The sequence below is a fragment of the Heterocephalus glaber genome, unplaced genomic scaffold (assembly GCF_053883595.1).
Source record: "Heterocephalus glaber isolate CG9 unplaced genomic scaffold, H.glaber_assembly_v1.0 deba00001118, whole genome shotgun sequence".
In the NCBI taxonomy this organism is placed as follows: domain Eukaryota; kingdom Metazoa; phylum Chordata; class Mammalia; order Rodentia; family Bathyergidae; genus Heterocephalus; species Heterocephalus glaber.
The window spans coordinates 1,057,467-1,072,727 of NW_028258196.1; the positions used below are offsets into that span (position 1 = coordinate 1,057,467).

Sequence of the window (15,261 nt, forward strand, 5' to 3'; positions counted from 1 at the left end):
CGCTCCATGTAGGGCTCTTTGCATGCAAGTAACACCAAAGACAAATACATTCATGGATTTTAGGAGGCACATCCAATGTGTGTGTGGAAGGAATTGCCGGTTTTTGTTATTTGCCTTTTGATTGAGGGTTAGACATACATGTGACTGCACATAAAAATCAAATACTGTGTAGTGGAAAGAAAAATATACCTTGTCATCAATAGCAAACCTGTGTCAGTGGCGTAAATTGTAACCTTTTCTGATTTATCCATTGTGTCAACAGATGAATGCTATTCCATCAGTGCGAAAACTGCTGCACAACCAGTACCTTTCCTAGGAGTCTCATCTAGGACTTCTCTGAGCCAAAAGAAGGCAGTGTATTTTGGCCAGAGGCTTCTGATGCTCACGCCTCTTACAGCTTCGCAGCAGTGTCATGCCTGCCCGTGCCCGATGCAGAATTTCATCGTGTGCATTACGGGCTGGAATTTCAAATCCTTGCCTGGTGTCTTCCTACTCTTGGTGTGTCTCTCTTCCTTGTGCATAAGCTGTGGACTCCTGGGATGAGAACTGCATGATTTTAGTGTCATCCCAAACAAAAACAATTAGAAGATTTATTTACTGCACTGCGTGATAGACTTTATATATAAAATATTTAATATATTTATGTGAAATAAAACAATGACTTGGGTTTGATATATTGAATTATCTATATCATTACTTTTTTCTTTTATTTTGAGAGGTTAAAAGTTAAGTATACATCTCTAACAGTGTAAAATTTGATTTTGATCATTGGTATTAATATGTGACTATCCTTTACAGTAGTCACATTAAAATTATAGCAGTGGTGTTCAGAGTGTGTGATCTTCTCACATTGACTCATGACATTTTATATTTCTGTATGTATTTCATTTGAAGCAAAACATGCTTTAATCTTGCTCTATGAGCCTTTTTCTCAACTTTCTCATATCCAAGCCATCATAAAGTACTAAGTTAAAATGGATAATAGTTTAGTCTAAATAGTCTAGACTAATAGTTTAGAACTAATCATATTCATTCTAGTAAAAAGAGTTCTCATTTTATTCACCACTTCATTGGCATTTGACTTCTTTTTCTCCAGTTTACTACTAGTCTTTGTTAAATGTGTCATTGTTAAAAAACTAGTAGTAGAAAAAAAAGTATATCTTAATTTGAATGGATGAATTAGTATAAGATTCCACTTCAGCAGATTATTAATTCTTCACTTGCTTTAAAAAATTATAACAAGTATATTTGTTCAAGAGAATTAAATGAAAATTGAAATAGGGCTCCTAGATTGCAAAGTAAAAGCACAGTATTTTTGATTATGTCATTTTTTAAAAAAAATTATCACACTTAGTGAGCCAGGAATCATGGCATATGCTCATAATCCCAGCACTCTGGGAGGCTGAGGCAGGAAGATCAGAAGTTGAAGGCCAGGCTAGGCAACTTAGAGAGACCCTGACTCAAACAAATGAACAACCAAACAAAAATAATCACACTTACTTGGCCTATTGATAGGTGACAGCAGTTCTATTTGTGTTATTTTGGGGGTGCTTACATTTATAGTTCATCTGTATATTAGACTTTATTGGAAATATAGAATGGCTTGTGGGCTGAGGTCCATAACTTAATTTAAAACTCACATTTAAATAATAATGTCAGATTGGATGTCTCTTTATTTATTTAGGATTTTTGAGACAGGGTCTCACTATGTAGTTCAGGCTAGCTTTGAACTCACTATTTAGTCCAGGCTGGTCTCGAATTCGCAATGATCCACCTTCCTCGGCCTCCCATGTGCTGAGATTACAGGTGTGTGCCACCGCACCTAGCCATTATTTTTAAAAGAAAGATTACTTAGCTAGAAATTAGAATTTTCAATTCACTTAATAGCATTACATGTAGGAAGATTTCTGAATGTTTTACTTATATAAAATTTTTTAAATATGTGTCATAGCCTTTCCAGGGGGGCTGAATTTATAGGGTGTGCATTCTGGCCAGCGTTATTGCCACAAAGAGACTGTAACTTAACTTGTCTAATCACTCACTGGACAACCCCGCAGTGATAGGAATGACTGCTGGCCAGGCTGTGACAGGGACCCTAGTACCCTAAGGACTGTGGGTTCATCAGAGCCTCGCACAGCTCTCTGGGAAACACCATGGTGTTTTGTCATCAACAGTTGCAGGAGTGCTTCTCAGTCGTTTCTCTTGCTGAACAAGTGAGCCGAGATTGCCTTCGGACAGCTCACATGATTTTCACAGCGTCACTCAAGCCGTCCTATGCACAAATGTGTAGTGCTTTCCTGACATGGAAGTTCACTGATATTTGGCTCAATAAACTAGAGGATGGGACTTTGAGGTATTTTGTTTGAAATTTGACAAAAATTTGAAAAAAGATTAGGAACTTTGTGTACAAAGTTAAATGACTTTTCTAGAAACACAATACCCTAATGTATCAATACAGTTGTTCAGTGGTGTCAAAAATCCAAAACTGAGCCAGGGATTTAGCTCAGTGTTTCTGACGCCTGCTTTGTAAGCGCAAGGTCCCGAGTTTGATCTCCGGTACCAAAAAAAAAAATCCAAAACTAATTTTCTTGGCTTTTTAATATCTTGTATAGATTTTAAGCTCTTCCCATATAGTTTATTGTTTTGATTTAGTTACAGTTAAAAATTCATATTTCTTGGACTCATTTTTTAAAACTGCATAGAAAAATCTGTGTGTTCAGTACCCTTCAATACATTTAATTTAATGAGAACCTGAAGAGGGCACAACTGTCCTGGTCATAGTAACAGTACTTTAGAGATAACCTAGGGAAAGTGATCCCTACAGTGAATGGGAACAGTAAGTGGGCGTTAGGTGTAGCCCAGGGAAGGCCCAGCAGTGTTCCAAACAGGGAGAGTCTCATTTGCAAGGAAACCCGTGGTGCAGAAACAGCTTGTGAATGCAGGGACTTGAACGCCATGTAGTGTTACTGAAACCTGAAGTGAGTTATGGAGGAAATGAAGCTACCTGTGGGCTTCAAACAGATCATAGAAGACATTGACTGTGGTTGTGAGATCTTCTGACAGAGGAGTCATTGAAAGGGTAGGTACAGAAAAGCGCGAGATCAGATTTGTTTTGGATCCCTGGCCCTAGTGAGCAGACAGCTCACCCTGATGTTGGTTGGCCTGGTGTAGAGAAGAGAATCAGTTTTAAAACAGTAATGAAGTACAGTAGGCAGCCTGAGGTCTGTTCAACAGGGAGAGGAAGCATTGATGACTCCGAGTCTATCAGCTTAGATAACTAAGGCAGATGATGATCATCCTGAAGGTAGAGAACGCAGAAGCAGGGCTGCTCTATGGCAGAGAGGAGGGAGGCTCAGTTTACATGTTACCCTGAGGTTGTCGGGGACAGCCCAAGTTGGAGTGGCACTAATGTGTACCGAGGCAGTTGGAGACACCAAAGTCTGAAACTAGGAATCGAAGTGCCGGGAGCAGAATTTCTTTTTTGTTCAGTTTGTCGTTGCCAGCTGAAATCAAGATAGATTAAAGCATGCCAAAGAGTAGAGTCAGAAGAATAATTTCCTGAGACTGAAGAGAATGGCATTTCGGCAACAGTCAGCTTTAAAGGAGTCACTGGGAAAGGAGGAGGCATTCGGAGAAGATGTAGAGCCACCCTTGAAATCTAGGGGATCCTGGGGCCCCAGACATCAGCCAGTGGTGCGTGCTGGGGAGAGTGTTCATCTGCCGTGCACAGCACAGAGGTCCAGAAAGCCTGCAGTTGCACGGAGGCCTCAGTGGAAGCAGTCGCAGGTGTGTAAGAGTGAGGAACAGGGCAGAGGCTGCCAGTGTGGACAGTGACTTTGAGCCTAGCTATTTGTCCTGATAGTAGCTTGCTTTTTAGCCATTTCTCTGTCTCGTTAAGGTGAAATGAAGCATGCTAAGAAAATGATTAGGAAGTAGGACTTGAACAGTAAAATAAGATTATCTTCCCACGGAACCAGTGAGAGGGATGTAGACCATAGTCTTCAGGAAGCCATCATCCTTTCCTTTTCTGGCTTGCTTTGCCTTGGCTTGGGGGATCCCTGCTGCTGGCTGCACACCTGTGTTCCCACGCGTTGCACTCAGCTAGCAGATGTACTTGTGTGGCTTACAGGACAAATACACTTGATTAAAATCTTACAAACTTAAGAGCAGTTCATTAGACCATTCCATCATGGGCTGCTTTCAACATAGCATCCAGTTGGATTTAGCTGGCCTGTTTCACCCTCTAACAGTCATAACAAGATCCCTTCTTCCCCAACCCTCTTTCACTGCCTAGCCTGACCTTCATTTTCAGCTTACTCTTTTCATTGGTGCCCTCCGCAGTCTTTGGTTTAATGGAGACCAGCAATGCTTTGTCCATCCTTTCTATTTCCTCTGTCAGCTCCCTACTGGCTCTACTTCCTTCCCTATCCAATCAAGGGCCCATGGTTCATGCTTGAATTCTTTTCTTCTTGTCCTCTTGTGCCTCCTGACCAAAGGCTTGCTCCATCTGTCCTCCCCAGGCCTGCCTCAGGCTGCAGGAGACACAGCAGCAGCCCTTTGCACTCATGGTACTGCTCCCTACCCAGAATCTCTGTGGTCTCCACCCTCAGCTGCAAATCCTGAGCTTGCATTGATTTTCCATAAAAGATGTTTCCAATTCTACTTTCCTGAGTCTACTAACTTGTACATTTTACACGTTTATATAGTCAGTAAATGTTGATTCTGAATCTTAGCATAAAGCAAACTTTAAAGGCAGTGTGTCAAAATGTGTTCATTTTAAGGGAGATCTAGAGTTGGACTTATAAAATGCTGTTGAAATCAAAGAAATATATGCAGTCTTAGTCTATATAGATTATTTTATTAAAATGTAAATGGTGAATATAAGGCCTTCAAAATGTTTCATACTCTTTTCCACACGTGGATGCACATAGGACTTTATGCGCTGGGAGGCATTCTTCGTCTCTTCTGTGTTCCACAAGACCAAGAAAACTTCCATGTTTACGTTCAGATTTTTTCAATTTCATTTGAAAACATGAGAGGAATTGTCATAAAGAGAGGGTAGCATGTTTCAGGCAGGATTCCAGGTTGCAGGCAACTGACTGTGTTTAGCAGAAATGTTCTAAAAGAAAGTTGGGAAGAACTTTACACTTCAGTTATAAAAGGACAAATAATCCTAGTTAAAGAATGGGGCAAAAGATCTGAAAAGACATTTCTTCAAGGAAGATATACAGATGGCCAGTAGACACAGAAGTCTGAGCATCTTTAGCCATTAGGGAAGTGTATCTCAGAACTCGGGAGACCCTACTTCATATCCACAAGAATGGCTAGAATTAAAAAGCCAGTAACAAGTGCAGGATCTATAGAAAGAAGTCAGCTCCTTATACTGTGCTGATAAGAAGCAGAAGATCCACTATGCTTAGGAGGTGTTTTTGATCAATACAGTGAATATTTAAATTTTTAAAAAATCTATCATAGTAAAGACACATTGCCATTAATCTCTCTCAGAATACCTCCCCTCAATTCAAACACACTTATCCCATCCTTCTTGCTACTTCTTGGAACAGTTCTGGAAGTCCTCTTTGGTGAGTGTCTTTAGTTGCTCTGTTGTGGCTGCCTCAATGTTCTGACCTTGGAGAGGACCCAGAAGTCAGGGTGCCAGATCTAGTGAATAAAGTGCTTGAGAATCCACTGCAGTGATTTTTTATTTGATAGAAATTTGCTGTAAATGCTTGATCAATCAATGTGTGATGGTCATAAAATACAGTTAAGGCTTACATTTTAAAATTTATTACAGTAAAAGATATATTGCTATTAATCCCCCTTAAAATATTCCCCTTTGATTGGAATACTTATCCCATCATTCTTGTCTTTTACTATAGTAAGTTTTTTAAAAATTTAAACATTCACCATATCTTTCAGTCATCCCTTATATATCTTCAACTTACATTAGAACTAAATCCAAACTCTTGAGGCTTAGTTTGAGCTCCAGGAAATTTGTTTGATGCTAAATAGTTGAGATTATAGGTTTGATTTTCATTACTGTTTCTTATTATCAGTTAGTTACCTTCTCTTCTTAACTTTATTCAGAAGCCTCAAATTATTTCTTTGGTAGTAAAGATAATCAGGTGAAAAAATATGTAGATTATTTATTGCAAAACTATCCTGACCTTGGCAGGGTATAGAAAAAATTCAGATTGTAGATCTTGCTGATGTGTCTATCACAAAATGTTATGTAGCTAACTATGTGTAATGATAAATTTTATCATCAAAACATAAAATTTTACCTTATTCTCTTAAACTTTTAAAACCTTATGAAATATTTGGAAAGAAAGTTACCATAGTTCACAATTCCAATAATTAATCTCAACAGTTCGAATACTTTAGGATGTCTCCCTGAGTGTGATAGCGAGTTAAAAAGTCTTTGCAGATTCGTTAGTCTTGAATTTTCTTCCTGAGAATTCATTTCCAGGACCAGGACTTTCTTCTCATTTCTCCTTAATAACCATTTGATGGTTTTAAGCTTTGAAAAAATTTCCTGTTAACAAAATATAGATTTAAAACTTGATTCCAGAGGTTTTTCAATAGTATTAAGCTTGTAGTGGATTATTTTGATAAAACGTGGAAATAAACACAATTCTAATAACCAGACTTACTATAGCCTACTCTTCACTCTGGGAGGTAATGTTTAATTAAGTAAAAGTGCAGTTTATTGTTAATCTGGAATAAGGGGCCAGGGATTTAGCTCAGTGACGGTGCGCCTGCCTCGCAAGAGCAAGGTCCTGAGTTCAATCCCCAGTACCAGAAAAAAAAAGATAAGCTAATCTGGAATGAATTATTTGAACTGACACTGATGAAGATGGGTATCTTTTCACCCAGTGTTGTGATACTAGATGGCTGTATTAACAGTTTGAGTATCAGTTTTGCCACTTAATTGCCATGGGACCTTTGGAAAATTACCTGTCCTCTCTGGACCTCCATTTTGTCATTTTAAAAAATTGTTGATTTTTTTTTAAAAGAATTCTTATTTTGACAAGATGTTTCAGATTCATTTTGTACTTGAGCTACTCCTACCCTGGGAATCAGCCATCTTGCCACAGACGCCATTTTATTTTTTAAGTAGAGGAAAAACTTACTTCTTATGCCAACTTTCCAGAATAATACTGATACATGAAAGTGTTAGAAATACTTTAAGCTTCATTCATTCATTATTAAGTTTCCTTTGTATGCTCAGGGCTAGGTGCTATAAATATAAATGAAGTTCAATTCATATTTCAACTGCAAGGCCAAAATAATTGATATAGTTAAAGGCTACTGATGTTCAGAGATAGGGTAGAGAGCTGGGAATTGAGAAATTTGAGAAAAGAGTAATATTTTTCCCTATTTAGGAATAGGGAGGACATTCTTGGGTTTAGCATGGCAGAGGTATGGTGTTGGGAGAGGCATATCATATTAGGGAATTGTGAGACATTTGATTAGTTGGTAATTTGTGGCTGAGGAACCCAGTTTATTAGAAGCCTGGATTCCAGTCTGACTCATGTAGAATTTATTCTGCATGTAATGAAGTGACCTTAACTTTGAGGCTGAGTAGCCACACAGCATATGCTTTAGGAAATTTAATACTGTGCCATATTGCAGAATACAGACAAGTTAAGCGATTAAAAATATCCTGGTCTCAGGCAGTGGGAATGTAAACTGAAAATAATGACTGGATAGGACAATAATTTAGAAGGAAAAAATGACTTTAGGGTGCTGAGTTGGATTGCTGGGACAGTGTGAGCCTCTGAAATAAGAAACTGCTAATTTTTCTAAGGGAAAGAACAGAAATAAATTTCCAGTAGAAACTCAAAGAGAAAAGGAAAGTTTGATGAATTTTTCTTTCTCTTTTTCTTTTATTTTTGAAACTGTTTATTTTTATTTTTTTAATTTTTTTGTCCTGGGGATTGAACTCAGGACCTCAAACATGCAGAGCACAAGCTGCACCATTGAGCTATATCTCCAGTACCAATGATATTGAAATTTTTATCTAACATTTTCTGTGACAGTTGATTAAAATCCATAGAATTATTCCATAGTTTTTACACAAAACAATACAATTAAAAATTAATGACTTGGAGCCAGATCATGTCATAATTATTAGACGGTAAATTTTCTAACACTATTAGAAAGAGATATTCAATAATAGCAGTAATATTTATAGTTTTAGGTTTATAGTAAAATAGGAAGCTGTGTTAGTTTGATGTGTTCAGCCATGTTACTGGTTTCAGATCAGATCTCTAAACCGAGCTCCAGGTTTTTGGTGGGTTTGAAATGCATAGCTCTTGTTGGATCTGGGAGGAAGATGTTTGTTTCCCAGCCTTGCATTTGATTCTCATGGTATTACTGAAACTCACATTCCTACCTCCCTCTTTTAAAACTAGCATTTTAAACTTCAATTTTGCCTAAAGAAAAAGACATTAGAAATTAAGTAATTAAAATCATCAGATATTGTGACCAAAACATTCTTTGCCTTATGTGGGGTGACAAAGACAGAAGAAGGGACCTGGGTCCAGACTAGGTGTTTGACATTCCTAATTTTTACTGTTAAACATATTTCGGACTTATGGAGGTCATTCTTCTTCACTGATCTAGTATGACGTGACGCATTTGCTACCACTAGCTACTATTTCTTCATTTCTGAACTGGCTTGCATCCTAGACCTAACACCAGAGAATGAAACTTCATTCTTTCCATGAGTTTGTTGCTTTGCTTGATAATGGACTGTGGACTTCCTAATTAGAATCTGTTGGAAGGAGTTATTACATGAAGTAATGTATGAACCATATAATGTGTCGGGAGGATGCTGGATGGGTGGCTGTCATAATTTCTGCTGGTACAGTTTTTGAAAAGGAAAATAGAGTCGGTTCTTTTTGTTAGAAAGAAGATTTCATGTTATCTGTATTTGCAGGCTTTCTGGCTCACGCGCCGGAGGAATCCTTGCTGCGGGGGTGTTTTCATTTTCTCGTCTAACATGGCAGTGGTCCATTGCAGCAGAAGTTTTTAGCTTAAATAATCTGTTTGTGGGGCTGCTTATGGCTCTTACTGTACATTTTGAGGAGGCAGAAACTGCAAAGGAAAGATCAAAGGTAACCTATTTTGATCAATGTGAAATTATTTTTGTTTTAATTTTTAGACAGACTTGTGTTTCATTTTAACTTTGGTTTAGATGCTGTTTATCTATTCTGATTCGGGCTGGGGATTTAGCTCAGTGGTTCCAGCGCCTACCTCGCAAGTGCAAGGTCCTGAGTTCGATCCCTGGTACCAAAAAAAAAAAAGTCTCACTATCTATTCTGATTACTGTCAAGGTAATCTAGGCATGTTGAGGGAGAGAATGTTCTCACTGCTTTGATTGTGAATGACCCACAATAGCCCTTATGGAACATGGGAGTTTTTCTCCTCAGAGTTGAGAAGTTTCTTGAGGAGGGATTATAAAACCCTCAGTGCTGTAGGTAAGGCAGACTTCTTAGTTCTTTTGTGTGTGTGTGTGTGTGTGTGTGTGTGTGTGTGTGTGTGTGTGATTGTAAAGTGCCAGGTTTTAGATGGACCGACCACCTTAAATTGTAGACCATTATAATTCATTGACTTACTGATTATGAAAATGATCAAATCTGTATTTGTTTAAACTAAGAGTATCAAATGTAAAAAGTAGCTCAGAAGAGATTACACTTATTATCAAAACTTTTTTTATTAATTTTATTGGTACATTTTAGGTATATAATATAATGACATTCATCATTGGGAATTTGCACCTTTACATAATCTCTCTCGGTTCTTATTTTTTCCCCATCCCCCTGCCCTCCCTTCAACCCCTCCAACCCTCCCTATTTACATATGAAACCCAATATTTTGTAAAGTTAATATGCACTAATTTTTAACATACATATAGAAAAATCATTTGAATGTCTTGTAAGAGCTTCCCATCTACACACTGAAAAATGTTAGATTATCTTAGTGTGTGGCAGCCTTACGTTCTCAAAGAATATCAAAACCAAAGAATACTATGACTTACCTGTGGTTCCCATAAACAGATCAATGATGCTATTAGACTTTTTTGTTTAAAATAGTCTTTTTCTCATTATATTAAAGAAAAGTTATTTAATACATTTGGTTAAAAAGTGTGAACACACTTGATTCAGCTTCAGGTTTAGGGACAACGGCAGCGGGGGTTTGCTGTAGGGGAGAGAAATCGGGCTCAATTCCAAGAACCAGGAAAAGTGAGAGCTGATATCCCAGGCACAGGCAGGGTCAGTGGGTGAAAAGTTCCTGAGTGGAGGCAACAGGGCAGAGGGGAATCTGACTCAACTGACCCTGCAGAGTTCTCACAGAAGGAGGGCCGGGGTGATGAGGGTAGAGGTGCAGGAAGAGGAGTGAGATCCGACCCCTCCCAAGTACCCAGTACCCAGATGTGGAGGGTGAGTGAGGGCTTCTGTTTGTGCTGACTTAGTGGTGCTTTTGCTAAAGTGGACACCGCATGATGGGCATGGAGCTCCGTATCTGGGCCTGCGTGAGAAGAGAACCAGAGAAGCCTGCTGAGTGCGCTCAAGCAGCGACTCTGTCAACTGTGCAATGAGTGCATGTCCCACAAGGTTAAACTACTACCGAGGCTTCTAAATATAAATACAGTATGAAGTGCTATCATTCATGTATGTAGTAAGAAAAAAGGAAAACAGTTGCTGAGCTATAGAAAGGAAGGGCTCAAGATGGGTGGAGGGGAGGGATGAGGGTTGGGGACGAGGAAAAGAGTGAGGATGTGTTACGTGTGTGCACTGGCTGCGCACAAAGAGTGTGGACATGTACTGCACACATGCGCTCATCAGTTAAAATTGAACAAAGAAAGGAATCATGCACTGCCTTGTTGCTGTTAAGTCCTGATCTACTTACAGGACTTGCTAAGAGTCAGCTGGAAGATAGTCATTTTAGGTCAAACTGCAGTTGTTTGACAAGAATGGGAAACATTAACAAAAAATTATGGTGATAAAACTGGATGTGGTGAAGCATAACTTGTAATCCTAGCACACCAGATGCTGAAGCAGGAAGATCATGGGTTCGAGGCCAGCCTGGAAAACAGGGTGAGACCTTGTCTCAAAAAAATTATACTCATAAATATTAGTGGCCAATAAAGTATAATTATTTGCATACAAGAGGTGGATTTTAACCTGAATGATGATTCCAAATGTTTGGTTTTAATAGTAAGAGTAGCTTTTTGTCATTGTCCTAGAGTTTTAGATGAATTTCTAATTAAGTTTTTTTCCTATTTATTTTCAGATAGCTAAAATTGGTGCTTTCTGCTGTGGCCTTAGTTTATGTAATCAGCACACAATAGTAATCTATGTTCTATGCATAATACCTTGGATTCTCATTCGACTTTTAAAAGAGAAGGTAGGTTTTGAAATTTATCAAAATAAAAATACATCATATTTCGTGTAAGTGAAGTGCAATATTTATGGCACTAGAAAACTTGGAGCTTTAATTTTTCATAGGTTTTATGTAAAGCATAAATAGCCTTTGGCCTTAACAGTATTGACTTAAAAAAAAAAGAGGATTTACAAAAATTATGCAATATTGATTGCAGTGGCATCTGGCCTATTTTGTAATTTTCTCCGTGATTCAGAGCAGCACCTCAATGAAAAGAGGATACAGGGTTTTCAGTGGTTTTCTTACACATTTGAAGACACAGGTGAATGCCAGAATACATCACTCGCTATTTAACTGCATGTTGAGTGCCACCCTGTGTCATTGACTCCCACCACCACGTGCTGGAGATTTAGCTCTCAACAAGCAGGTGACGTCGCTGCTGCTGTGAACTAATTAAAATCCCTGAAAAGTAACAGTCTGTTTTCTCCGAACATATTTCCCTAGAAGGAGAAATAATTGATCTTCATTTCATCTTTCTCTGAAAGAAAAATTATTGTTAATTAAAATGTCGGTAAGAAGCAATATAGGAAAATTACTCTGTTAGGCATTGCAAGATTTGGGCAAGGAAAAGGCAGAAAGTTGGGTTAGACACAAACACTTGGAAGATAAATGCCCTTTACTCTGGTAAGCTTCCTCCTAAAGGGTGAATAATTCCTAACAAAGCTAGTATTGGCATCTTTTTACTTTTTTTTTGTGAAGAAAGGGCTGCATTTATTTGGCATCTTACTATTTGCTAATTGTGCCCTGCTATAATCAGAATTCTAATAGAAAACACATAATAAATAGAATAAAATTAGAATATAGAAATAGAGAAAGTTATACCAAAGCTTTAGATACAAGGGTTGATCAAAATATACAGTGAACATTTAAATAAAGAAATTTACTCTAGTAAAAGACACACTGGGCCAGGGATGTAGCTCAGTGGCACCGCACCTGCCTCATAAGCGCAAGACCCTGAGTTCGATCCCTGGTACCAGCAAAAAAAAGAAAAGACACATTGCCGTTAATCCTCCTCAAAATACTTCCCCAACTTTGAAGCACCTCCTGAAGTCTTATTTTATGTCTTTAACAGAAATGATAAAAAATGTGGTGAATACTGCTGCCTGCTGCTATCCAATAGAAAGGCAGGCTTGTAAAAACATTATGGTGTGTCCTCATCTGTTCTATTCATCAAAGCTGTCACCATGTGACTTGTGGCTCTTCTTCATAGTCAGAATGACCCTGAAAGGTCAATGTTTTGGATTGATTTAGGACATCAAGGCACCCGTGTCAGCACAACTAAAGACATTCATGAAAAAGACTTCCATTACTCCTCCAGAAAGGGTCAAGAATAATGAGATAAGTGCATTTGAAGAGAGCAGGAGAATGCTGAGGGGTGGGATGCACAGAGGTGGGTGGACAGACGGTGTGGCCCACTGTCCTGTTGGGCTTCCAACTGGAGCACATGCCAGAGAGGTGCATCCTCCAGAAGGGCCTCCAGAAACAGATGCTTTGTGTAGAATGTGCAGAACTCAGAGTTGATGGTTTAAGGGGCAGTTTGCCCTTCACGGAGGAAAGCTGTTGAGGAATGATGAAATTTGTAGAACTGTGACTCTTCAACATATCTCTTTCAGGTCCATTATGTAGTAGCAGAGGCTAGAACATAAGGTCAACAGTGAAGTCCTAGGGTTGCTGGACCTCACTGTGAGGTGACTTGAGGCAAGGAGTTCTGGGTCGGTTGGTCTCAGCCCTGGCTGCACCACTTTATTATCTGGGAAGCCTGTGTGAGCACATGTGTACACAACGTGTTCCATGCACACAGATGCACAGGCACATGTGTGTATTGTGCTGCAACTTGTCCCCACCCCACATAGTTGTAGTATCATTGATCAGGGGGGTGAACCCCAAAGCTCAGTCTGTTTTGCTTCCTTTCTTACTTCCCAGGTGATTCCAGTGTGCTGCGAAGACGGAGCCCTTCCCACACTCTGTAATGACTCCCATAGCACTGTCTCCCATTTATTTCTCACACAGAAGGAAAACATTGCAGCAACTGCATCTTACTGCCAAACTAGAAGCATTCACTTTCCCTGAAACCACTTTTAAGGCTAGCAAAGGCATGTTGTTAGATTGGGTATTTCCACACCTTTTCACGCCGTCATTTTTCATGCATCTCATTACTGCCATAGAAATCTCAGATGGAATCAGTGATACAATAAAAACACTCCACTTTCAATTAAGAATGTTTATTTGAAAACGCTAACGTAAATCTGCTTGTTCTACTTCTGGTGAATGGGAATGATGGTGTTTATATTCATTCACACAGATTGATTTTTCTGTGAAAGAAAATTGGAAATTTCCAATTGCGATATTTATAAGAGACCCCTCTTTCCCAGTTATTGAAGCAGCCAGTGATTCAACCTTTCTGATATACCAGAACTCACAGTCTTCTGGATTTAATCTTTATGAAACTTGGTTGATGTAGTCCTTTGTTTTAGGAATGTACAGGTCAGAAATACATTTCTCCCAAATACGATATATGAGAAGACACTGTTATATTTAACAACATGTTCCCTTTAATGTACCATCTTAAATATACCTTGAGAGGAGAAAACAATTAGGTGAGCTTGGAGGTTATTCATGAGCTAGTTTTATTTGTGCCAGACATTTCTGTGAAATGTTCCTAGCCCTTGCAGAAAGAATGACGTTGTCAATATATAATTATAATAAAGCATATACTTGGAGTCCACTCCTAATGGTGGTGATGAGGTGAACTGGTATGAGAATGGCATTTGGGGCATATTCAAAATCAGCCAAACAACACATAATCAGTCCCACGTGATTACCTCAGCTGTGCAGTGCTGCGTGTCATGACATGGTTTTAAATGTAAAAGATGCAATAAACACAATATTCCTTAGTCTTCTCTAATACCTATTTGCTTCACTCCTATTTCCCCTGCCAGGTAAAGAAGTTCAGGCCAGTGCAATTTCCTGGTAATCCATAGTAATCAGAAGGGTTACATAGTATTCGGGAGTGACTTGATATAAATTGAGAGATGAGCTTTGAGCAAACATATTTGATGTTTTCCTTGATATATTCTTGAAGTTCTAGGACGAATCAAGTAGAATAAACACTGTCACACCACCATGCGCTCTGATGCAGGAGCTGTCCCTGGGATCCGTGGTAAAGCTGGGCCTGGCCTTCTCAGCTGGCTTGCTGCCGTACCTCTACCTCCCTGTCTCGTCCTACCTCAACGAGGCCCGCTGGACCTGGGGAGACCAGACCACTCTGCGAGGCTTTCTGACACACTTGCTCAGGGAAGAGTATGGAACATTCAGCCTAGTAAGCTTGTACTTAAAGCTCTTCTAAGGAAATAAGTGGCAAAACTTATGCTTGGGCCTTTATGGAGAAAAGAGTCATTGTTTATCAGTGACAGTAGATGGAATTTTCATCTAGTTATTTATAAAATAAACATGTGGCCATGGGCCAGGGATTTAGCTCAGTGGTTTCGCCACCTGCCTCAGGCACAAGGTCTCAAGTTCAATCCCCAGTACCAAAAAAAATAAAATAAACTTGTGGCCCTTACGCAAAATCATGCTGTGTATATCCCAGATATTCCTTTCAGGATGACAGGCATTAGAAGGAATCTGCTGCTTACAGTGGAAGGTTTTCACTCTTGTTAACATTGGGTACCAGTGTGGCGCTTGATCTGTGAATAGACATACCTGGAAAGAATCGAGGGAAAGAAACTTCAAACATTTTAATTTACCTTGACCAAAACATTTCCTAAAAATATTTGATGAACAGTGTTTGTGTTACAAATTAGTGTTTAA

At 39.0% G+C, this 15,261-nt stretch overlaps 1 protein-coding gene across 6 annotated transcripts in view; it reads left to right on the forward strand.

Annotated features, from left to right (window-relative positions):
• Positions 1-15,261, forward strand: part of Tmem260 (transmembrane protein 260) — a 57,584-nt gene that overhangs the window by 13,034 nt on the left and 29,289 nt on the right. For 4 of the 6 annotated variants that reach the window (XM_004871082.3, XM_021249196.2, XM_021249195.2 and 1 more), the window contains exons 4-6: positions 8,945-9,122; positions 11,302-11,415; positions 14,591-14,770. In XM_004871082.3, the coding sequence (XP_004871139.1) occupies positions 8,945-9,122; positions 11,302-11,415; positions 14,591-14,770 (472 nt within the window). Of the gene's footprint in view, positions 1-262; positions 499-8,944; positions 9,123-11,301; positions 11,416-14,590; positions 14,771-15,261 lie in introns of all 6 variants that reach the window. The other 2 variants (XM_087210142.1, XM_021249194.2) reach the window with 2 other exon arrangements.